This window comes from Egretta garzetta, unplaced genomic scaffold (assembly GCF_000687185.1).
Source record: "Egretta garzetta isolate BGI_Z169 unplaced genomic scaffold, ASM68718v1 scaffold415, whole genome shotgun sequence".
Lineage (NCBI taxonomy): Eukaryota > Metazoa > Chordata > Aves > Pelecaniformes > Ardeidae > Egretta > Egretta garzetta.
The window spans coordinates 1,707,862-1,732,269 of record NW_009259686.1 but is presented as its reverse complement, the minus strand read 5'-3'; the positions used below and the strand labels follow the sequence as shown (position 1 = coordinate 1,732,269).

Genomic DNA, 24,408 nt, shown 5'->3' with positions numbered 1-24,408 from the left:
GCTGTTTTCCAAGAAGGCTGAGCAGCCAGGCCTGACGGCACATTGCTCTCAGAAGCCAGCACGATTACTTAGATGCCTATTTTGGGGATTTTTTTGGAACTCAAGTTCAGGCACTTAAATGTGAAAACTGGGATCTGTTGTCTAGGGAGTTCTCGGGATGAGAGCTGGAGGATCCCGCTGAAAGGGAGCAGGCTCCCAGTGCTTTGAGCTTTCAGCCCAAAACGTTTTGTTGCTGCTGTTTGCTTTGCTTAAAAAAGGTGGCATGGGACAGGGAGCAAATCTTTATATTTTCATGCCTTATCTTTGCACCTGGAAACTGAAATTACTCCAAGAAGAAACTCGAGAAGCAACATCAAAATGTGACCAAGAATTCTTAAATCACTTTTTGGCATAACCCCTCCCAAATGTGTTTTCTGTGGAAAGCGTAGGAGCAAATTTCCTTTGAAGGGCAGGAGCTGGTAAAATACTTCGGAATTTAGCACCCCTTTCCTCAGAGAGTAGCGATGTGCGTTAGAAGAGCAGATTATCACTGCTGGTAGCCTGTATGAAAAACTTTTAGAAACCAATTTAAAAAAAAAAACAAAACCAAACCTACAAGAAAAGTATATTTCTGTGTAGCCTCTGGCCTGTATTTTTGGTTGCCACACCGAGGAGCACAGGGGCCATCCATGCCCAGACTGAACGGTAGGGCAGTGCTCACATCTGCCCAAACATGTGGGTGGCTGCTGGAGCACAGTGCATGTCCCAGCTCATAGCACCAGAAGTACACCAAGATGCAAAATGGTCTGTGGATGTAAAAGAAAAAAAAACCAAACTTGTCTACCTAAATCCAAAGGATTTTTGAAAAAGTGATATTTTAATGATGGGGCTCAATCTTGTTGAGACAAGGTGCAACTTCAGCCTTCATTATGTTTGTGTTGCAAAAGTGGAAGTCCAGTAATTTTGTTTTGGTTAAATCATCAGATACTCATTTTCCTGGATTAAATATTTGGACTTGAAGGAGTAAAGCCCCTTTCAGGCTGTAAACCTGAGTGCTTCCAGACTGATTCAGCTTGCCCTGGTCTTCAGGGGCCCTACTGCACTGGAAAAATTTGGTAGCAGAGAAGATGATTTCTTTCCTGACCATTGTAGAAAGGCAAGTTAGGAAAAAATAACTACTGTATATAGATGTACCTGTTTTAAAAAGCAGTGTGTGGCATAATTAGGTTGGTTTGGTGAGGGTTTTTTTGACCATAGGTACTGACTAAGGCTACAGATGTCATCTATCTGGACTTCTGTAAGGTCTTTGACACGGTCCCCCACAGCATCCTTTTCTCCAAATTGGAGAGGTATGGATTTGATGAGGGGACTGTTCGGTGGATAAGGAATTGGCTGGGTGGTTGCATCCAGAGATGTCAACAGCTCAATGTCCAGATGGAGATTGGTGACAAGTGGTGTCTCTCAGGGGTCTGTATTGGGACCAGCACTGTTTAACATCTTCATCAGTGAGATAGACAGTGGGATCGAGTGCACCCTCAGCAAGTTTGCAGATGACACCAAGCTGAGTGGTATGGTTGACACGCCTGAGGGACGGGATGTCATCCAGAGGGACCCGGACAAGTTCAAGAAGTGTGTGTGTGTGAACCTTATGAGGTTCAACAAGGCCAAGTGCAAGGTTCTGCGCCTGGGTCGGGGCAGCCCCCGGTATCAATACAGGATAGGGGATGAAGAGATCAAGAGCAGCCCTGCCGAGAGGGACTTGGGGGTACTGGTGGATAAAAAGCTGGACATGAGCCGGCAATGTGCGCTGGCAGCCCAGAAGGCCAACCATCTCCTGGGCTGCATCAAGAGAAGCGTGGCCAGCAGGTTGAGGGAGGGGATTCTGCCCCTCTGCTCTGCTCTGATGAGACTCCACCTGGAGCACTGCATCCAGCTCTGGGGCCCCCAACATAAGAAGGACATGGACCTGTTGGAGCGGGTCCAGAGGAGGGCCACAGAAATGGTCCGAGGGCTGGAGCACCTCTCTTATGAGGACAGGCTGAGAGAGTTGGGGTTGTTCAGCCTGGGCAAGCGAAGGCTGTGGGGACACCTTCTTGCAGCCTTTCAGTACTTAAAGGGGCTTATAAGAAAGACGGAGAGAGACTTTTTAGCAGGGCCTGTTGCAATAGGACAAGAGGTAATGGTTTCAAACTAAAAGAGGATAGATTTAGACTAGATATAAGGAAGAAGGTTTTTACAGTGAGGGTGGTGAAACACTGGAATCGGTCGTCCAGAGAGGTGGTGGAGGCCCCCTGCCTGGAATCATTCAAGGTCAGGTTGGATGGGGCTCTGAGCAACCTGATTGAGTTGAAGGTGTCCCTGATCGTGGCCAGGGGGTTGGACTAGATGGCCTTTAGAGGTCCCTTCCAACCCAAACTATTTGATGATTCTATGAATAGTGTGCCTTGCTGTGGGATGACTTCTAGGGAAAGGAGCATTGCTAAGTGATCTGCTCGTGTATGTGGTCAGCTACAGAATTTGCTTACTTTCAGTATGAGGAAACATGCCGATCACAGTGTTTCAAATGGCCACTGGTTTAATTTTTCTGGGAGTCGATGTTCCTCTGAATTGGGAAACTATTCTAATTTAAAAAGAACCCTTGTAGTTGCTGCTGTTGAAGCAGTGTTTAATGTTGTGTGGCTGTTGGCAGGAGACTTGATGCATTTTCACATGACCCCCTCTGGAACAAAAGCAGATTGTTTCCCTCTGTTTTTCTGTTAACAGAAATGAGTTCCTTTTGAAACAATTTCTTTTTCTGCAAATTCTGGAAATTGACACCAGGAGTAGTTCTTCCTTCGCCGTGCCTTTTACAATCTGCTGTCTGATAATGCTGGCACAAAAAGCCGCTTTGGGGTAGCGGCACAAAAGAGCTGAGACCTCTGCAGAAAGCCTCCTCTTCTTGGGGAATGAGCTTCCCTTCCAATTTTATGGAAGGGTTGAACATTGAGTTTCGTTTCTTGCTGACTTTGCGATAGCTAGGCAGAGTTTGTTTCTGCTTTCTTACTTGTTTCATTTACATATCTGCATTTTCAGTGTCCAGCAAGCAACAGTACAGAGCAAATCAGTTCTGGATTGAGCTTTTCTTGTATATTTTTGTATAACGAACTTCTGTTTTTGAAACAAACTCTCCCATCTGAAGTCTTCCTCTGCAAAAGGGGGAGTTGAAGTCAGACGCAGATGCTGGGTTACTGGATGATGCAGTGCTGCATAACTAAATCAGTTGGTACTGGATCAAAGGAGCGACAGACAAATTGAGTAAGTGGGGATTTTAAGCAGCAAAATGAATTATCCGCTGGGGAGTGCTTTTCCTGGCGATATTTAATAGCTGACAAAAAAAAAAAAAAAAAAAAAAAAAAAGAGGTCCAAAAAAAAAAGAAGAGCTTGCTCTGGATAATCTTTTCTTTCTTCTCCTTGGAAATTATATATACTAATTTCTGACAGTATTCCTGATGTTCATGCTTCTGGTAGCACAGCACAAGCTTCTGGGTTAAATTTCCTTATTCCTAGGACGCCAGCCTGCCAGTGCTGGGGCCGTTCGGGCAGGCGCTCACAGTTTGTGTGTCATAGCTGGTGAGGTGACATAATCCCAAAAATGCACCCTCTTGTGAAGTGTGTACTTACTTGGGCCGGGCTTCTTCAGTCGGAAAATAAAACCGGCATGGATCAGGATTGCAAAAGACTTTTAACAATCCTGGTTATTTTAATCGAGCTCTTTTGTTTGTGCCTGGTGACCAGCTTCCAGGGCAGTTTCTGTGCCATCGCGTAGCCCAAAGCGGTACAAAGGCTTGATGCACGCGGAGGGGAAAGTCCTCTTCTGTGCGTGTCCCCAGGAGCCCCGCGGGAAGCGATGGGTTGGGGTTGCAGCCAGAAATCCCCGGCCAGCACGTCGGCCTCCTGCCTGGAGCCCTGCGGTGGAAGGGATGTGGGCTTGCGTAGGAGACCACGCGACGTGAATGCACGTGTGTCCCAGCCCACTGTGTTTTCTTCGTCCCACGGGGAAGTCGAAGCCCCCCGTGGGGACCGGGCGGCTCCTGCTTTGGGCCTGGGGCGAGGACATCGTTTGCATCCTGCTTGGCTTTTCTTGCCGGATGCGAAAGAAACAGAGGTGTCCGTCCCAGCTGACTAAAACCAGAGGACCTGCTGTTCATTTTACTTGCATAAATCAGCCATCCCCTAGAGGCAGGGTTATCACCGGTGGAAAAGAGACGTTTCTCTAGTGAGAACTGGAAAAAAAATAGAGATTAACTTTTTTTGTTGTTAGCAACAATGTGTCAACTTGCGTAATCGTTTCATTTGCACTATGGGTATGTTGACAGCTTTTGTGTTGCTTACGTTATTTCCCTGTAACTGAAAATTGCTATTAATTTTAGTACTTTTGGGGGGGGTGGAAACGCCAAGAAGTGAAAACTATGCTATTAAAAATGGATAAAATTACTTCAGTGAAAGTTCAGTACCGTTCTGGATAGAAAAGAGGACATTGGAAGGGGTGTGTTGTTTTGGTTGTATTTTTCCTTAATCGAGAAGAAAATTACTATTTCTTCTCCTGAGAACAGCTTTGTGTACAATTGCCCCTGCTCATGGGAAGTGTTGCTGCTTCTTCCCTGCTTCAAACTGAGGGAGCTGCAGCAACCTACGTACCATGGTGCATGTACCAGGTGCTACCAATAAATGCTGGCTGTGTGAGGAGCCCGTAGATGACCTCAGAGTCATTCTGCTGTACCGGTGTTGGATGAGTTTTATCTGGTAATGCCTTCCCAGTAAGCAGCCCCTGGAACTGGAGATGCTCCTGCCACGGACTGCAATGATTTCTCCCTTGCCTCTGCAGCCCTCTCTGTCATTCGGTGACTGCTGAGCTCTTGGGTTTTATGGGCTGGTAACCAGGGCTGTAATCGGTCACCTGTCCACCAAAGTGATAGCAGAGCCTGTTTTCACTTTTCTTCCTTCCCTCCTCCTCCCCAGATAGCTATTCAAGGCTCTTTGTTAAAAGAACTTCATAATATTTATTTGAGAATTTCAGTGTTGCTGGCTTTCTCAAGGTCCAGTCCTCCTCCTCCTGTCCTTCTCGCAGAAGGATCTTGCAAGATTTGCACTTACAAAATACAGAATTAAAAAGAACTTCAGGTTAATCTGAACTCAGTATTTTAAAACTCTGTATCTAGATCCACGATTAAATACTTCAGTGGGAAATTCAGCTCTTAGGCCAGTGGCTCTCTGAGACTAGAATAAGCTTTATGTACTTTATATATGCTGGGAACGTCCAATACGTCTGCTGCAGTTTTTGCGTACCAGTATTTTTCTTTGTTAACCCTAACAGATGGCATTCAGATGACTAAATCATTTTTGTCAGCTGCAGAACTAACCTTCTCCTCTTCTTTCCATTTCAGTAGGTTGTAGAATGGAACTTCTGGATAAAACAATCAATAGCTACCTTGATGTTTGGCTTGGACCCAGAGGTAAGATTTGGCAAAAATTAAATATATAACTAAAGCTGATACTAAAGTGCAGGTATTAGAGCATAAGGAACAGCTTTGCTCTAACATCCTGTATGATTCTGTAATAAATAAAAAAAGTCTGCTCAATGCTTCTGATTTTTTTACCTGAAGAGCTGCTAATTTTTCAGCTATGACAATCATAGGTGCTATTCCTCTTACTATCAGTTAAGCTCATGTTGTTAGTCTTAGTGAAGAACTTACCTCACTCAGATCTTTGCTGCTTTTTTTTTTTTTTTTTTAGAATTTAATAATAGCTTTTATAAAAAAAGAAAAAATATTTTTTTTAATTTGCATTTGATGAAATAAAAATACTCTTGTCCTCATAACTAGAGCTTCTAAGGAATTTTTCACTGAAAAAGTCTGTAGGTTTTGGAAAGCATTACTTCTTTGAAACCATTCTTTGTAAAGAAACAATGGTTTTGGTAGGTTTTTCACTGGGAAAATGTCTACAGATGGAGAACAGCAATCCTGGTTGGCATGAGTCAGGGAGAGGCAGTGGGAGCGGGACAGGCGGTGGCCTCGTGGTGAGGGCTTCCAGCTCAAGGGTGGGGATGGCCCTGTTCTGCGTGGTCCTGACCAGGGGGGGACTAAATGCCAGCATCCCCTATGGAGTGTGCATAGCAGGGCTGCTCGGTGGCATGTGCTTTCTTCCTCCCATTGCTTCAGTAGCGGCTTTTCTACCTCTTTCTTTGTCCCAGTGAAACTATGGTGGTGGTGCCGCTACCTCGCAGGACAAAGTCCACAGGAGGTGCAACAAGCCTCTGATCCTTCAAAGTGTGTTTTCTGTTGCTTTTTACTAGCTCGGTGCCCTCGACACCCCCCCAGTTCATACTAAGCCCATTTAAATTTCTGGATGTTCTGATATAACTTACTGCATGTTCTGCCACGTGGTCTGTATTTGCCGTGTCTTGAAGATAATGAACCATAAAGGTGGCAAATCCAAACGATTCCCAGCTTTCTTAACTGTTTCCCAACCTACACTTTAAGGCCTCACTTCTTACATTCAGGATCCACAGATGACTCCTCTAAAATTAAGTCAGGGCTCTGAGTGCCAGCAATACTTGAATTGTTCGCTTATGGTTTGGTAAACTCGGTTTCAGTCCTTTGGGCCGACTTTAGTGAGAGGAGCTGAAATACCATGCTGTGGCTGGGTATCGACAACGCAGTTGTGGTTCAGAAGGATCGTGGACTTGTCCCAAGTGTTCCCCTGAAATCCACTCGTTCGGGGTGGTTTATGTGCTTTTCCTGAGCAGTCAGCATGTTGCCAAGCAGGCTGGTCAGTCAGACTGGGCTGACGCTCTGGGTTTCATTGCTCATACAAGGACTCCAAAATTGAATCCTTTTGAGTAGCATATCCGTAAGTCTAATTGGGTTAGTATTGATTAGAAATTAATTACCAGGATCATCTACTGATAACCACAAAGGTATCTGCTTCACTCTTAGCTTTGCTGGCTCTGTGAGGAAATAAGGTGTGTGCCCCTGGGAAAGGTTGGTTTGAGAGAATAAGGAAAGAGGATTGTTGAAGCTTTTCTTTACAATTTAAGACCGTCTATGGTATTCAAGACGGATGACGATTCTGAATGGTAATGAGTACTTAAAATAATAGCCATAATAATTTAAGAATATTTTTGCCTTAGGAAGAGAATTATTTCTGCTTTCTTTAACAACTGTATAACTAAAATCTTGTAATTTGCAAAGGTTGTTTGTAATTGGTGATGTTGCCCTTAATAAAAGGGCTTGCTGTTCTTCTTCCATCTTTCTCTGGTATTCCAGTGCTAGAAGCATTTTGGGTACAGCTTTTTCTGAATGCATTGAACCCTTCCCCTTACAAAAACTGAAGTGTTTGTATGTTTGTGTTTGTTTGTTTCAGACCCCAGAGTAAAAGGATGGCTTCTTCTGGAGAACTATACACCTACCTTTATCTTCTCAGTCTTGTACTTACTAATCGTATGGCTAGGACCAAAGTACATGCGGAATAAGCAGCCGTTCTCGTGCAGGGGTATTCTAGTGGTCTACAACCTTGGACTTACACTGCTTTCTCTGTATATGTTTTATGAGGTAGGAGAAAAGGGGTTGGGTAGGGCTTATTTTGCAATATCTGTTTTAATGATATCGGCTTATGTTGAAAATGATCTCTGAAAATGTCCTCTTAAACCTGTGGGAACATCTGCAGAAATGTCACAACCCTTCTTCAATGTCACTTCTCAGGGGAGAAAACCGTGGCTGTAATGTTGCCTCTGCGGGTGGTATGAAACAAACCTTGCCTCAAACACCGATGCTGATCTTGGTTAGCAATGTTTCAAACGCACTTCTCTCGCTTGGTGCAAGTGAAGGCCTGATCTTTCAGCATGAACCTGGATACTCCTTCAGTAGCTCCTCCTTGCCTAGAAGTCACGCTCAACGTGACTGTGCTGGTGGATTGTACAAAGTACTTTGCAGCAAAACTACGGCTTGGTTTGGAGTGCAAAATGTGTTTTATTTAAATGTGCTTAATCATGCACACACTCTACACGTCTATTTCTGTAAGCTTGCAATAGCTTCTTTTGTGACCTCTTAGTTTTGCTGGAACAAGTGCACCAATGCCGTTGTGATTCATCTGTTTCTTGGAAGTTAAAATCTGAACTGACAAATATATTTCAAACTGAATTGGACTTTCTGTGGACTTACTCTCTTTCCTAACAAACAAAGATGTAGGCAGTATGAAGTTTTCCACTTCCCAGAGAGCAGAACTATGGCAGTGTAAATAAGAATGTGGTCAGAAAATGACTGAGTGTGTGGCTTTAGTGTACAGAATACTCTGGCTTGCTTTTAACCAAAGGCCTTTCTCCTTTCATAAGGACAGATTTCATTTTCAACATGTGATTACAAGCTAGAGCTAAATCTACTAATCTCTTTTTTATTTTTCTTTTTTTTTTTTTGACATTGGCTTAGAAATATATGCAAGCTATAATTCTCCTGTAAGTTCGTAGTGAATTCTATAGTATTTTACAAGGTGAGTGTTTGATAGGAAGTGATCTAAATTTAAAATTATTTCTTTTGTGTAGTGAATTGTCAACTCAAAAATTACTGAGTTAGTTAGGTTATTAAGAACTTTGATACTTAATTCTTTGGGGGGAGTGGTTTTGGATTCAGTAGGTACTTGGAACAACTTGTAGTCTTGATGTGCTTACATTTCTAACCTCCCCATCAGGATATTATAATCCAGAAAAATTTGTGTGTTGATGTGTTTAATTTGTCTGAAAGTAGTGTTGCTGTGGACTTCATGTACAACATCTGCATTGTTTTATGTATATATTATTTATAATTATATAATAATCTATTGGCTTAACCTCCAGTTATGTTACTGAGGGTTTACAAGTGCAGACTTTCTTCGGTTGTACTAAGCGTGGATAAAACTCTCAGGATAGCCAATCTTTTTTCCTTGAATACTTGGAATAATACTCATAGTTTCCAAATTAAAATTACTGTAACATTCTGCCATGTTACAAAGCCTGCTGATAAATTTAAACAATAGCGAAGATCTGAACTGTTGATCTTATAAATGCCATTTTCTTGCTAACAATGAACTGGTTACCAAGGAAGAACTATTTGTTGTATGCAAAAGAAGTCCTCATACTTGCAACTAATTTTTTATATTGTGAAGGAATGAGACAACTAAAATACAGTGAATATTAAGGCTCCTCCTTCCTATATAGTGAAACTCTTTGCATGGAAGTGAATATTGCTCTTAACGTCATGTTACCTATATGGGAGTGCTCGTCGGTATTGTAAATATACTTTCTCTTTATAAATGGGAATACACGAAGCTACAGTGTTATGAAGACTATTAAACTCACGATAGTTGCAATGAAATGTGTTTGACAGCACTTACAAGCTAGCTGTGAGGGCAAGCGATGTTCTGCAACAAGGGGCTGATCCCACAAAAACGCTGCCAAGTAGAAAGCCGTGCTGACATAACATCCTGCTGCTTGATGTTTGCAGGGAGAGAGCCGAAGGGACGGGTGATAGGGAAAAAAAAAATCAGCTTCCTGCACCTCCAGGTACGTTCTCTAGCTGTAGTGCCCCTGCAATTACCCATGTCAGTGCAAAGCAGGCGATACCCTCCCTCAGATCACGTCAGTCATGGAAATTTGGCTTTGAAGGATTAGCCATACATCAGTAGCACTTTATAGTACAGGTACTCACTTTGAAGTAAGTAACTTTGTAAAATGGTGAAGAGCAGCATTCAAAAAAGAGATGGAACTCCCTGTTCTCTTCCTTGTTGTCACTTTGAGTTTCAGCTGGATTAAGCTTTTTTTTTTTTCAGTCCTAGTTTGAGGAAAGTTATAAAACATCACGACTTACGAACTTGTTTAGTAGCCTGTCTGAAAACAAGCTGCTTTAATGGCTTGCATATGGTACATCTGAAACCCTGCTTTGGAGTTTTTCCTGAGTTATAGCTGTGGTGGTTCAGGTCATGATTCATAGCATCACAGCTCAGTTTAAATATTATGTGACCAAACCAAGGCGCTGAAGTGAGGCATCCTCCCACCTAGGCTGAGAAAGGTGACCTGCTTGGTTTTCTGACCTTTACGTCTGAATGTTTGTATGCAATAACATGGGGGAAAAAAATTTTGTGTTGTAGGATTTGTTATTGTGTACTTGCCCCATTTGGTCTACTGATGTAATACAATATGACCTTATTTTAAAAACACTAGAAATCTTATATCTCTCATTTGGAATTCCTAAGATAGTAGTTTCTGTGTGTACTTGCTAGAAAATATTTGGGTATTTAATGACCAGGCTGGGTTCTGGTACTAGCAGAACAGAGTAGTGGACTGTGCTTGTCCCGGACAATATACAAGGCAGGGCAGACCTTGGGGAGCGGGAGAGGTTTCTCCAGGCTGATCTGACCTTCCCATGCTTCAGGAAGAGGGGATGCTCATTAGGGGCAAACAACAATGTTTGTGTTCTGTATAAACCTACAGTGCTTGGATTTTGGGGGGGAATAACCCTCCTGCCTTGGGCAGGGGCAGCAAGGGGTGGCCTCCTGCATGGTGAAGAAGGTGCGTAGTGGGGTGGCTGGCAGAGGTTATTGGATATGGGTTAATCGCTTGCTGGCTGGCATGGCTGTAGCCGAAAGAGCTGTGGGGTGGGAGTATTTAGAGCAGCAGAGGCGGCAGGGCTTTCCCCTTTGGCCCCGGCTCCCCGCCCGACAATATACAAGGCAGGGCAGACCTTGGGGAGCGGGAGAGGTTTCTCCAGGCTGATCTGACCTTCCCATGCTTCAGGAAGAGGGGATGCTCATTAGGGGCAAACAACAATGTTTGTGTTCTGTATAAACCTACAGTGCTTGGATTTTGGGGGGGAATAACCCTCCTGCCTTGGGCAGGGGCAGCAAGGGGTGGCCTCCTGCGTGGTGGAGAAGGTGCGTAGTGGGGTGGCTGGCAGAGGTTATTGGATATGGGTTCATCGCTTGCTGGCTGGCATGGCTGTAGCCGAAAGAGCTGTGGGGTGGGAGTATTTAGAGCAGCAGAGGCGGCATGGCTTCCACTTGCGTCACGGCTCCATGCCTGGGTCGCGAGTCAAGTTGTCTTGCAACGCCATGAGTAGGGCCCGTGCCTCTCTGCTCGGGTCTCAGCTGGGTAATTTGGCAAGGCAGGGAGAGTTATACGGCAGGCAGACCCGTTTGATTTTGGGGCTGCTTGTTAGCAAAACTGGGCAAGTGATGTGGGCCACCTGGACTTAACATTTGAGGAAAACTGGTCAGTGATGGAGGCTCACTTTCTTAAAAGCATCACTTCCTTGTCTTCTTTCTTAATCTGAAAAATTAATTCCCTACTGAATTAGCCTGAGAAAAGTCTCAGGTTTTACTAATGAGGGAGGTGTTGCATATGCTGTAGTAAAAGCATCCCAAGAGCCACACCCTGTTTTAAGAAGGAGGGGACTTTGTGCAGCGGGAGGCTGCTCGCTGCCAGGCTGCTCTTTCCTCTCCCCTTTCTTTCTCCACAGGGCCCAAAGTGATTTCGTTCATGTAAAGATAAAATTCCATAGGTGTTTGCTTTCTTTGATCAGACGTGTGGACTTCTGCTTCTTTTCACTTCAGTCTGCCTCTCTTTTGAGGCTCGTAGACCCATCATGCCTTGACAGCGTGACGCAGTGCCGGGTCCCTTATCTGCCCCTCTCCAGCAAGTCTCGGACTTTGGTTTTTATCATGAGAAAACAAAATCCTCCCCAGTAACACCTCTCCTACAGCCTGATCAGACTGGTGTTACCATGCTGGTTTATTTTGGTAGCAGAGTTTATAGAAGAAGGACATGCTACAGCATTTTAAAGAATTCAGCAACGGAATTACAAAATGAAAGCAACATGAAAAAAAAAAATTCAAGGCGGGGAAGGAAGTAAGAGCTGCAACTTTGAGCTGCAGGGTTTCGCCCGGAGCCAGAGGACTTAATGTTGACTTTGAGTACCGTTTTAATTGGCTTATGAAGGAGCTGTCTCTTTTTGTGTCATCTAGAAAATCGTGTGCACTGGTGAAAATGATTGTAGTCAGCCTTTTTGAGACAGCTTAATTTCTCAAGAAAAGATGTGCCTGCGGTTGCATATCAGCAGTGCCATTAGCATGCCTGGGCTCCTGACAACCTGAAGACGAAGGGCTCCCTGGGGACAGTGGGCAGGGAATGGATGTCTCAAGCCTGGGGTGGCTGAGGAGCCACCAGCCCATCGCTGGGAGGGCAAGGAGTGCCAGGCAAGTTGGGACCTGCCGTAGAGGAGCTGTAAGGAGGGGTTAGAAACTCTGGCTGTCCTGGGAGCAGACCGCAACAAGCATGAGCAATGACTTAAATGCACTAGCTGGCAATTTATGACACCTCCATTTATTGCTTTTGAGGTGGCACGTAAGGAGCTCCCTGGTGCTGCATGCCCAGCCCCATTTGGGAACCATTTGTGGTCAGGTCTCAGAGTGGCCCCTTGGCTCTGTTTTTGAAGCCTGCCAGCATGTGCTGAAACTGTTGTGGGTGCAAGAAATAGTGGTGTTGGGCAAAGGAGCTGCTGGCTAACTTGGAAAAGTGTGTGATATGTCACAGAACCATAGAATTATAGAATCGTTTAGGTCGGAAAAGACCTTTAAGATCATCAAGTCCAACCGTTAACCCAACACTGCCATCCCACCACTAAACCATGTCCCTAAGCACCACATCTACCTGTGTTGCGCCAAGCGAGGCTGGTGGGCACCAGCAGCAGTTTGTGTGCAGCAGTAGCAGCTTTTCGCTATTTAATTCCTTCTGGAAAGGGTGGGATTAAATTATTTTTGTAACTATACTGTTTATGATAAAAGATGTTACCACTTCCTACAAATGTTGCTTTGCTTCTATCATTTAAAACCCTGAGGCCATGAGAGCATTAAAACTCCTAGCGCATTATTATATGCTCTTCTAGAAACGAGGAAGTACTTGGGTTTCTCTGAAGCTACCTATAGCCACACTGATGCCTTTGCCCTTCAGAGGAGTGGGATCCATCCAGACACCTCGGGTTGCACTACGCTTTAGGTAGTGAACCTCTATTTCTTGCAGGGAAAGCTCTTTGGGTTTCACTAGGCTAGCCCTTCCTTGGGAGAAGTTTATGGACCGCAGGATTAGTGATGGATGCTATTTGGATTAATTGCAATATAAACATTGTGATTATCCCTCTATTCCTAATGCTTCCTTGAACTATGAGAACTGTATGAAAACATCTGTAAGCTCTTAACAACGCAACCACAGGACAATGTGGTCTTCTGTCTGAGGGACGGGCGGGCGGTCGCAAAGCCACGCAGCCCTAAGAGCGGATTGGTGCCAGGCTTGCTGCGGCGCATAGCTGGTACTTTAGCAGGGTGCTGCTTTTAAACTGGTGTGCTTTGCCCATCAGTGTCTGCCTTTACGGCCGGGAGAGCAGTCCTCCTGTGGCTGCGTTCCCTTTGCTGCTTGGATAGAGAAACTGCTTGGCTCAATGTGCATGGCTGCCCCGCTCTCACTCTGGCAGGGTGGTATTGATGTATCATCTCTAATGTATGAGATAATTCCAGATCTACATGTCATGGTATTGCTAGAGATCTCTCTCTCCCCCCACCCCCCCTTCACCCCTCCCTTTTCTTTTTTTTTTTTCTTTCCTTTTCTAAATAGTGGCAATAATTCTATCTCAGAAGGTCAAAAATAATGACCTAGGCTGACTGGGTATTTTAAAAGCTAATTTAGGGGGAAAATGAGCCATGAAAGAAATAACTAGGAAAAGGTAGATAATTTAAATGATAATCTTTATTGTACCTTTTAGAGTTAGCTTCCCACTCACAGTTCTGAGCAGCACTTAATCATAGCAGTTATTGTAGTCTTTCAGTAAAGTGATCATTTTAAATGACTTACAGTATAAAGAGTTTTGCATCGTGGCTTTGCAAAGCTTTTTTTTAATTCTGCATGACCATAGATAAGGCCAAAACCAGACAACTTGCTTGTGCAGGATATCTGTCTCTGCCTTTAAAATATTTTTTTGGGATACCTAACAATTCTTTTTTCACTTGGGAATCACCTAAATTTGTTACTCCTCTCCTCATGCTATTCCCAAGAGGAAAAACATCTTTATAAACAACATCCAGCAACCCTTCTGTCATGATGTTGAAGGGGGCTCAGTCCTGTCCTTGTACCCACTCCCTCCTCCTGTCCCACCCTCAACCTGCCCCTCCATCTCCTACCCATGGAAGGGTGGGGTGTGGACATCCAGCTTTCCTCTTGCTTCTCTGGAGGGTTCAGCCACCCCTTTGGCAACAGGCTCCCTGTCATCCTGTCATGACTAGCAGCTGCTCATTACTCTTAAAAGTAATTTTGTTGTGTTTCAGGTGTTACTTGTTATGCCAGAAGGTCAGGCAGGCAGCAGCGTATCCCGTGGAGGAAGTCACTTGCGCTGGGAAGGATGTAATATGCCCGGGATGAGTGAATTATTTTAAAAGATGTTGAAGAATCAATATGTGGTAAAACTTCAGTTGTTAGCTGTTAAGGATAGCAAAGCTGAAGATTTGCTCTGTTACACAGTTGAAAAAACTGTAGTCAGATCTTTGTGTATGAAACATCCTAAAAATACAGCTTTTTATTATTTTCTTTGATCATTCACTTTCTTCAGCAGTTAGATCATCAGCTAAGAAGGAAAGGTATTTCTTAAGGATCTGTCTAGAATATGTCTGTGCAAAACACACACGCTACTTGGGATAAGTGGGGATAAGGTGCTGCCTCTTGTGTTTTTTTCTGGTATATCCTAATTGGAAGAATTTCTGATTCGATGACTGCTTGGAGCTTGAATTCTGCACTCGGGTGCCCATGAATCCCCTGACACCAGATCCCAGATCAGCAGAGCTGCTGTCGAGGTTTGCACGCGCCGCGGGGTGCAGCCTTCTCCCCAAATGACACTTTTTTTTTTTTTCTTTTTCTTTGATTTTCTCAGCTGGTGACAGGAGTATGGGAAGGAGGATACAACTTCTTCTGTCAGGATACGCACAGTGGAGGAGAAGCCGATATGAAGGTAACATAATCGAGACTTATTAGCTAATAGTGTCTCAAATTGTCTGCTTGTGTGTAAGTGGAGAGCAGAATGGTATTGATTATGCGGATTTTGTTCAAACTGTATGCTCTTTTTCCTCCTTTTACAATACGATGGACAGTACATTGTCAAACATAATAGTTAATCTACAGTATACTCATGTTTGGTGTTTTGGTGAGTAATTATCTCTAAATTTTCAAGTGTTCCCAGGTCAGAAAAAAAGGACCTGGTCTTCAGACTGTACCCAACCACGGTGTGTTGTGACTCCCCTTCTCTTTCTGAGGTGCAGTGATGATTATTTCTGGTCGCTGTTCAGACCTCTCCTTCACAGAGAGCACTGTGGGACCAGCTCTGGTTAAATATTTTCTTGTTTCTCCCAGGGCACCTCAGGTGCACAGCAGTAGCCTTATAAAACACTCTTTTTCATCCTGTTTTCAGCTGTAGCTATGGGTTTGTACCGAGATCGCCTACAGAGAGACCTGAGGCTGAAGCATTACGGAAGATCTCAGCGGTCTCTTTAATCCAAGTAGTGCAGGGCAGAATCTGGATTTTAATTACTTAACTAGCAAAAAGGTTGAAAGCCCCCCCAAATGTGCAGTGCTTCTAAAACCTGTTTCCCCCTTTCTAGATCATACGTGTCCTCTGGTGGTACTATTTCTCCAAACTCATTGAGTTCATGGATACCTTCTTTTTCATTTTGCGGAAAAATAATCATCAGATCACTGTTCTGCACGTCTACCACCATGCAACGATGCTCAACATTTGGTGGTTTGTTATGAACTGGGTGCCTTGTGGTCACTGTAAGTACTGGGTTATGGTGGGGAACGCTTGCAACAAGGGCCTCATTTTGGTTTTCTTTTGGTCAAACCAAACAGCTCTGGTGCCTTCAGCTGCAGGGTTTGTTCTGTCCCGTATTAAGCTGCTTTGCTGAATTGCAACTATTGCAGATAGTTGCGGGTATTGAGCTGCCTGCAGAGCCTCTAGAAGAAGCATGCTGCTGTAGTTTGCAGGATTTGCGTGGCAGTGTGACATTTATCAGCTGCAGTAGTCCAAGTCTGATAACTGTCGACCTTGTTTTCTCTTTTTTTGTGATGGTTGCAGACCTTCTAATGAAACAATATTCTTTTCCAATTCAGGTGCAGAAGCTTGTTTCAGCTGCAAGATGGCTAATAGTGACTCTTGTCCTTGTATCTGTCAAGTTCACTTGAGATGTTACTTTCTTAATTTAATCTCATTATACCAGTAGCCATAACAAATGATTTCAATTAAAATCTTGTCCCCTAAGCACTAATGAACTTGACCGAATACATCCTAAGTGGAAGATTTCCGTCTGTCTCTTGTCTAAATCCTGCTAACCTCTGGCTATCTTGCTTTGATTCTTTAATTTCATTGCTTTTAGCTGGCATCTAGTTTCCTAACTGCATTAGCGTGGCTTAGTTTTAGTTCAGATGTGCAGCTTATAGATACTGGTTTTGTTGGGCACATCCAAGAGAAACCTTGTCAAATCCAGTGGATGTGAAGTGCCGGCAGTGCAGGCTGAGAGGCTGGGTTGCTCGGGAAGGCTGGGCTGCTTTCTGAGCCAAACAACATAGAAACTCCTGTTTGTTTCGTGTTGTCAGCACAACAGTGAGTAATGGTGAACTTACAAAAAGTGTGCATCTGGAACCACATTCTCCTCCAGCGAAGTCAATCCCTGTTTATACAACAGTCAAAAGCGCAGATACTTGGAGTCTATCTTGTGTTGTGTGGTCTTGAAAATACTTTTGTGCTATTTCTAGTGATGTGTTTTTCTTCTTCCTTTCCAAGCTTTATGTTCTGCTTGGTCATCGCAGTTCTATGCAGTTTGATGTTCAGCTAAAAGTTTCTTTAATGACTCAAGATGCTATAAGAAAGGACAAGTAAAATGGCTAACTGGCAGTTTCTGAAGATATGTGCTGCTTTTGGTTATAAATGACAAAGTAGGCTCCTGTCTGGAAGGAAGTGAAATAAGCCTAAAATTAGATGGGCGAAGCTATTGATTGCTGGGCATGCTTATGTGCCTCCTTTTTATCAGCTTCCTCGGTTCCCTTGAGAAGCCAGAATGTGGATGTGAGAGAGAATAAATCAAGGAAACAAAACCAGAAGGCTGGGATGAAGTGCACAGCTGCAGAGCAGCTCAGCCACTCTGTTGGGTGAACAGAAAAAAAAAAAATATATCAGCGGAGTGGACTCTTGCCCTTCTAAGAAAAATCATATTTTAAATAGTAACATTTTGAACTCGTTATTTTTGTCGAATCCGTGAAACAGCATGTTCCTGGTAATGCAGTGTACTTTCCTTTGCCCTTTTTTTAGCTTACTTTGGTGCCACGCTGAACAGCTTTATCCACGTCCTCATGTACTCCTACTACGGGTTGTCCGCTGTTCCAGCAATGCGTCCTTATCTGTGGTGGAAGAAGTACATCACTCAGGGGCAGCTGGTGAGTGATTAGCTCTTCAGCGTTTTAGCAGTGTCTTCTATTTGTGATGGGGTCCTCTTGCCGTTACCAAGTTAGAAAATTCTGGCGGCGGGGAGAAGTGAGAATGAAGGCTAGTACCTTTTATGTCTTCGAGTGCCTAAATCACTGTAGAAATCCAGCTTCTGCGCCGCCGTTTGCTCTGTTTTCAGGACAGTGGGGAGCTGGGGACTGACAGTGCACACAGATCAGTGCTGGTATCAGTGGGATCTTTCTCCACTTCCCCATGTTGTGTGGCTAAATATATTTGGGAGTCGCAGTGCTGGGTTTTCCAGGACTCGCTAGCCAGGGAGGAGGGAGAAGCTTTTCTTCCAAGCCTGCTTGAGCTAACACATTCTTAGAATAAAATCATAGAACCATTTAGGTTGGAAAAGACCTTTAAGATCATCAAGTCCAACTGTTAACCTACAATCTTCTCTGTGCTTGGTTGCTCAGGCTGACGTTGAGATGACAGACCAGAACCCAAGGGCAACGCAGTCCACAGCTAACAAGGCCCTTCATTCTAGTCCCACGGGACAATGGCGTTTCTGTCTCACTTTTGCATGCAGTTGCAAATGGTTTATTAAAAACTGTTCAATATTTCTAGTCTCCTTCTGCACTTTAAATGGGCAGATTTTTTTCTCTTGTAATTCTGTGTTGGACTCCCTGCATCCATTTGTATTGTTTCCTGTGCACACAGTGGTGAAGCCTGAACACTGTGTACTGGAGGTGAAAAGAGCAACAAAACTAAGCAATATGGCACATGCTGTAATGATACTGCATGAGAATCAGGTTTCAATGTTTTCAAGGAAACATGCATGGGTGTTTTGTCTTCCCCATTTTGTAGGTGGGGAAACTTTTGTCCATCCTCTCCCCACTTAGCAACCCCACGGGGCTGTGAATAGGTTTAATAACATTTGCTGCTGATAACCAGCAATTCAGAGTGTTGATTCTCAAAATCCTTTTTCCTTAGCACTCTTCCTTCCTGAAGGATGGCTAAGTATTGTAGCAGCAAGGTTCATTGGTTTTTTGGTGGGGTTGTTTTGCTTTGTGTGGCTATTTTTTTTCCGTCCGGATTTAGTGCCTATTCTTCATCCTGGTGGTCTGTGTGCTATGGACTGTGAGTGTCTGAGTGCTTCGGTTGCTTCCCTGGCTATTATCATAGCGGCTTTCACTCCCCTGCCTGCTCCGCCTGTGTAGCTGTTAGGGCAGCGAAATAACAGAACCGTCTTTCCCTTTTCACATAAACATTCCCTTATCTGGTAGCCTTCATGTAAAGATGCGTTTTGCCTAAGGCCTTCTGCAGCACTTCAGCCCAAACTGTGTTTTTCCAACAGAGATAACTGAAGATTATTAAACCCCAGTCCTCCTCCCTGCCTCCCCAGCTTCCCTGCAGCCTTTACCCCAAAAGTTCTTAGGTGGGAGCCATGAGCCCTTATCCCCCTGTCTGGGGGAGAGGGTCTCAGGATCTGTCTGTAGACCCAGTTACCCCACATCTTTCACAACTGAGGTGGTGAGATGCAGATCTACTCTGTTAGGGTGGTAGAGTCAAACCCCGAAGAGCTCTCACTAGGGAGAAGGTGATCTTTGTTCCTTCGTATATTTATAAATCAATTCTGCATAAGTTACTCTAATGCTCTAAAATGGAACGGTATTAATCAAATAAAGACAAACAACAGAATACCACAGCCTGAATGTCTGCTAACTCAGTTTTTTACTGTTAGTAAGGCAGAGAAGATAAACTTGTCGAACGCGTAGTATTACGTATTTTTCACTTGTTTTGGAAATAACTAATGAGATTTTGGTCACTAATGGCTTTTTTCCTCGCATTAATGTGCTCCATTTCTCTTTTTTTTTTCTCTCTCTCCAGACTCAGTTTGTCCTGACAATCTTCCAGACCAGCTGTGGTGTTGTTTGGCCATGTGCATTTCCTCAGGGGTGGCTGTATTTCCAGATTTCTTATATGATTTCTTTGATTATCCTCTTCACGAATTTCTACATTCAGGTAAAAGTAATATTCATCGTCTCTTTGTAGCATTCTGCTGGCTGTGTCTCACTGGAAAGCTGCTTTACAGAAAGATACGCTTGAAATAGCCTTTTGCTATCTTGCACAGGCTCTTAAAGTACTATACTTGTTGGTCTGCCCTCAAATTTGGAAGCTTCTGATGTTTTGTGTCTGTAATTCAGAACAATTAGTAATTTCAGTAAGCAGAGTGGCACAAAAAGGCATTTTACTAATGCAATTTTAACTGCAGATAAGGGAGAGGAGGAGCTTTTTTTGTAAGAAACGGCTTTTCAGTCTGAAGCAAAACAGCAGCCTGTGAACCTGTGATGCTCCCAAAGGAATCGTTCACTATGGCTGTTACAAGGGGACGTGCTTGTTTTATATCCAGGGAAACTTCCCAAATTCCCAACGTACAGAAATCTGGTTTTGGTTCACCTTCACAGGCATTTGGTTTTAGTTCCATATGGAAAACCAACATTTTTAATTGTGTTTCTACAAAATTGATTTAATGTCTGAACAGATCGAGACTTGATATGTGTTGTTCTGAGTAGCTCCTAATTGGGCTCTGTGCAAAGAGGTACCCATCTTCACAAAACCAAGCCAACACAGCCTACTGCCCCAAACAAGCAAACTCTGTCACACATATTAAACATCTCTTGAAAGATTTGAGGATTTTGGGTCTGGTTAGAGTGAGTCATGGTGGGAAACATAGCAGGCTTCCTTATCTGAGATTCTGGTACTTCTTAAAATCAGTCCCGTGGTTCATATCACTTGCTGCGTTGAACATGATAGTATATTACAGATATTACTTGACTTCCTTCATCAATTTAACCATTTAACTGTCTTTCACACACACACGTTTTGGGAAACACATTCTTGCAAGGCGACTGAGCCCCTTCGACAAAGGCTGATTCATGTGTATTTTTTCACTGTCTGTAAATTTTTTTTGCTGTCCCAAGCCTCCCTGATCCTGTTAGTTTTTGCTTCCCATGTTGGCCAGTGCAAATTCCTTTCACATTTCTGTCTCTGAACTTCCCTTGCTATTCTTGCTTGCCCCACTACTTCTTCAGGCTTTGCTTGAGACGGTGGTCACCTGCCGTGCATCAAACCTCCTTCCTCACTTGTCATCTTGAGTATATTCTTCTGGCATCGTCTGCTCATAAAACCACTTCCCTTGTTTCTAATTTACTGTTAGCATAACGCTACCAATGCTACCAACACACTACCAAGCCTTTTTCTTTTCCGGTGAACTAATTCTCTGGCTGTGATGAATGAAAGGCGTAGTATAGCCTCATACACAAGAAATGGTAGAGCTTGCTAGACTCTGCCACCGGCACAAGGTCTTTAAAAATGACGGGTGCAAGTTTACCTTTTGTCTTTCTTGAGTTACTGTGAGGAAGCAGCTATTTATATCTCTTTAAGCAAAACGGCGTGTCTTTCCGTGTATTCTAGACTTACAACAAGAAGGCATCCTCGAGGAGGAAAGAGTATCAGAACGGCTCTACAGCCACTGTGAACGGGTACACAAACAGCTTTTCTTCCCTTGAGAACAATGTGAAACAAAGGAAACAAAGGAAGGATTGAAGACCAAACTGAAAAACCGTTTTGATAACCCCAACAACAAAATCATCTGATTGTAAGCACAATAAGAGTTGTGCACTAATACTCTAACGGCTACTGTAACTATTCCTGCCTAGAATAGTGTGATTTATGTAGGACTTAACCAGTGCAAACACCCTAGAAACTGTATACAGAACATAAAAGTAGGTTAAAGTTTAAAAATAATTCTGGGCTGTCACTGACCCCGCTATAGACTGCGGAAGGGAGTATTATCGTAGTATCCGACACTGCTGTTGCCTTACTAGTCAATATGATAGGTGCTGAATTATGATTCACAATTTGAGAACACTGTAATCTAAACCTCCATTTTTTTTACTGTAGATCATGCATGTGATTGTAGAGGTAATTTGTACGATGCTGGTTTCGGTAGATAAACACACATGCCTTAAATTAAAAAGCAGGGCCCAAAGCTTATTACTGGTTTAAAAATTAGGGTATGTTTCAACTTTTCAGTTCATTGACTTTTTATTAAAAAGTCATTTAGAAGAATCCATTGATCATTTTACTGTTCTGTATGTGATACACGATGTTGCGTATCTCTTACGCGATACAGTGAAATTGGAAATGGCACATTTAGTTTTGTATATTTGGCTTTAACTGACTAAAAAGTCACAAACCAGATGAAAAAGTTATTTTACCTTTTTAATAGATATTATTTTTTTATTTGAAGTATGTCACTAATGTAAAATTAATTGGCGCTTACACAGTCCAGTAAGACTTAAATATTGTCTCTAAGGTTTAGAGTATATACAGGGTGGACCCATCTTTTCTTTTCTCTTTTTTTTTTCCCTTTTTTTTTTTTTCCTTTATTTCTGGGAATTCTTAAATGCTAAATGAAGAGTGGTTTTTAATATGGAAACTGGCAGAATTTCAAGTGTTGTTACCATAGCCATATCCGCATCTTAGGAGCTACTGTTTAAGTCTGTGACATATCCGAAAGCGTATTTAAAAACGAAGACAGAAAGATGCTTTTCTGATGGAATTGTCTGTATTTAAGTTGGTATCTGTACTCTTCTTCATGTAGCATCTGTTCATTTTTAAAATGTGCCTAACACAAATGTCTTTTTCCCAAACGAGCAAAATTAAATGGTCTAAGTCATACGTGATGTTTTTTAAATGTTACTGAAATGTGCTGGAGATGTCCGTTTCTGTAGTGTGAGTTGTGTATATCACCAGTAGTGTTCTGGCTTGTTATCTGAGGATTTGGTTCGAGTGCTTGTTAAAGTTACTCCTCCTTGTAAAATCTTGCCTTGCACATACGAGGAGTCGGTTGCGAAGCTACTACCTATTGCTGATGTTCTGGTATCTGCCATGATGGATTTTGGCTTATGAATGTTTTATTCATTAAGCCCTGAAAAATTGAATTGTACAAGACATTCTGCTGGTCATTGCTCAAGTTTCACTATTTGTTTTTTGATATTTATATAAATGCCAATTTTAACATGTTAAATTTTTTTTAAAATTAAATCTTTTTAAAAATCTTTGCACATCTCTTAGGGAATTAATAAGTTCTCCTACTAGCCTTGTGGGTTTTCAGTCCTTGTTTTGAAGGAGACAGTGTCTGTTATGTTTACATTATCAAAGCTTGTGCGTGTGTCTTCATTTCTAGGTACTGGTTTGCAGAGTCTTTACATAGCTCAGTACAGCAGCTATAATGTTCAAAATAAGCTGTCTAAATGTGCTAGAAATAAACCCTTGGCTCATCTGAATATACCTACATTGTTAATGTTTGACATGGTTTAATCATTAAAACACTTTTGATGATCTCTGCCTGAATTCTGGTGCGTTTGTACAGATTTAACGCATTGCCCCATCCTGTGTCAGGCCAAGGAGGAGCCATCGTGACGGAAGGACAGCTGCAGATATTCAGAGAAATTTAGCAGAGATTTGGTAACAAATTCCTTACAGAAGACTTTAGCTGTTATTAAATGCTGTTCCCTTGCCTGGCCGTAGCAATAATTGTTTGTGTGACGGATTAAACCTCCTGCGGGGATTACTGACTTACCGAATGCAGGGCAGCCCGAATGGCTCCAAGACAGAGTGCCAGGAGCAAAGCTTAATGTCGCCGAAAGGGACTTTCTGCCATAGATACCCTGTCAGTAAAAAGGGAATAACACCACTCTCCAGAATGGGAGCATTTTTACAATTTCCTTATAGCTCCCCTTGCCCTTAAGTGATGGTTTCTGAGCCATCTCCGATTTGATTGTTTTAATCAGTGCGTTGCAATGAGCCCAGATAGCTTGACAATGGACTTAGTAAAAACAGAACTACTTACCTAGCTGTCTGTCTTCTCACTTGCAGGCTCCTGAAACAAGAAACCCAGACCAAGGAGATGGGTTTTGCGCTTTGTGTGAAAGGCTCAGAGGTTTCATGTTATGCTGGTCTCTTCTGGGAGGGAGTTCCAAGTGCCCAAGATGGTTGCCAAGATGCTTTTTTCTCCTGCATGTGCAAATTTAACTTTGAAATGAAGCGTTTTTCTAAGTGGGGCTCAGTAAGGTACAGTTCTTTGGATGATAAGCCAAATCTACAGGGAGTACCTAGAAGGCAGAAACTGCAACACCAACCTGGCTTTCCCCATGGAGCCCTGGAGATTGGGCTGTTGCACTCCAAATGGAGCCTTAAAGGTGAGTGGCACACAGTGACCAAATGTGACGGCCTTATAATCGTTTGCCATCATGTAGACCCGGTGACTTTGTTCAAAGCTGACAGGAAATGTGGTCTTGGGAAGATGTATAGCATCAGTAGCGTTCACAACTGTGGGTCAGAAGACTGTGTCTCCTGGTGAGTACTCTTCTGCAGTCTCAGCAGCAGCTGAAAAGTGTCCGAGAGCTGTAGGGTTAGGTCAGACATCACTTCACCATAACTGACGTCCAGACTGATGGACCAAGGCAAGAGCCTGGGTTTGCATACCTGGTTCCATTTCCAATGCGTTGCCTGACCTGGAGCAAGTAACAGCCTTTGGATTGCCTCCCCATCACCTGCAGTTTTTCTAGTAGATATAATTGCGATTGGTGCTTGGGGTTATGAGTCCTCTGAAAGGACTTTTCGAGTTATAAAGGCTGGAGAGATGAAAAAAGACCCAACTGCTGCCATGGGACAGAGAGGTTTCAGGTAGAGCAGGCTGAGGAGAATGAAAGACTTCAGTACCTAATCGCAAAGAGTGAATGACCAAGCTCCAAACTGTTACGTTAAGATCTCACACAGCTCATGACCTTCCCGTACTCGGGCCCTTCAGCTTTTCATGATGGGAAGGGAGGTTGAA

At 43.3% G+C, this 24,408-nt stretch overlaps 1 protein-coding gene across 1 annotated transcript; it reads left to right on the top strand.

The window, feature by feature from the left end:
- The first annotated feature begins 5,405 nt into the window (after positions 1–5,405).
- ELOVL5 (ELOVL fatty acid elongase 5) lies at positions 5,406–22,878 on the top strand. Its single transcript, XM_009638776.2, has 7 exons — positions 5,406–5,471; positions 7,381–7,568; positions 14,955–15,032; positions 15,679–15,850; positions 17,382–17,506; positions 19,392–19,526; positions 20,979–22,878. The coding sequence occupies exons 1-7, from the start codon at positions 5,414–5,416 to the stop codon at positions 21,108–21,110; spliced, it is 888 nt and encodes a 295-aa protein (XP_009637071.1). The 5' UTR covers positions 5,406–5,413; the 3' UTR covers positions 21,111–22,878.
- Positions 22,879–24,408: the final 1,530 nt, after the last annotated feature.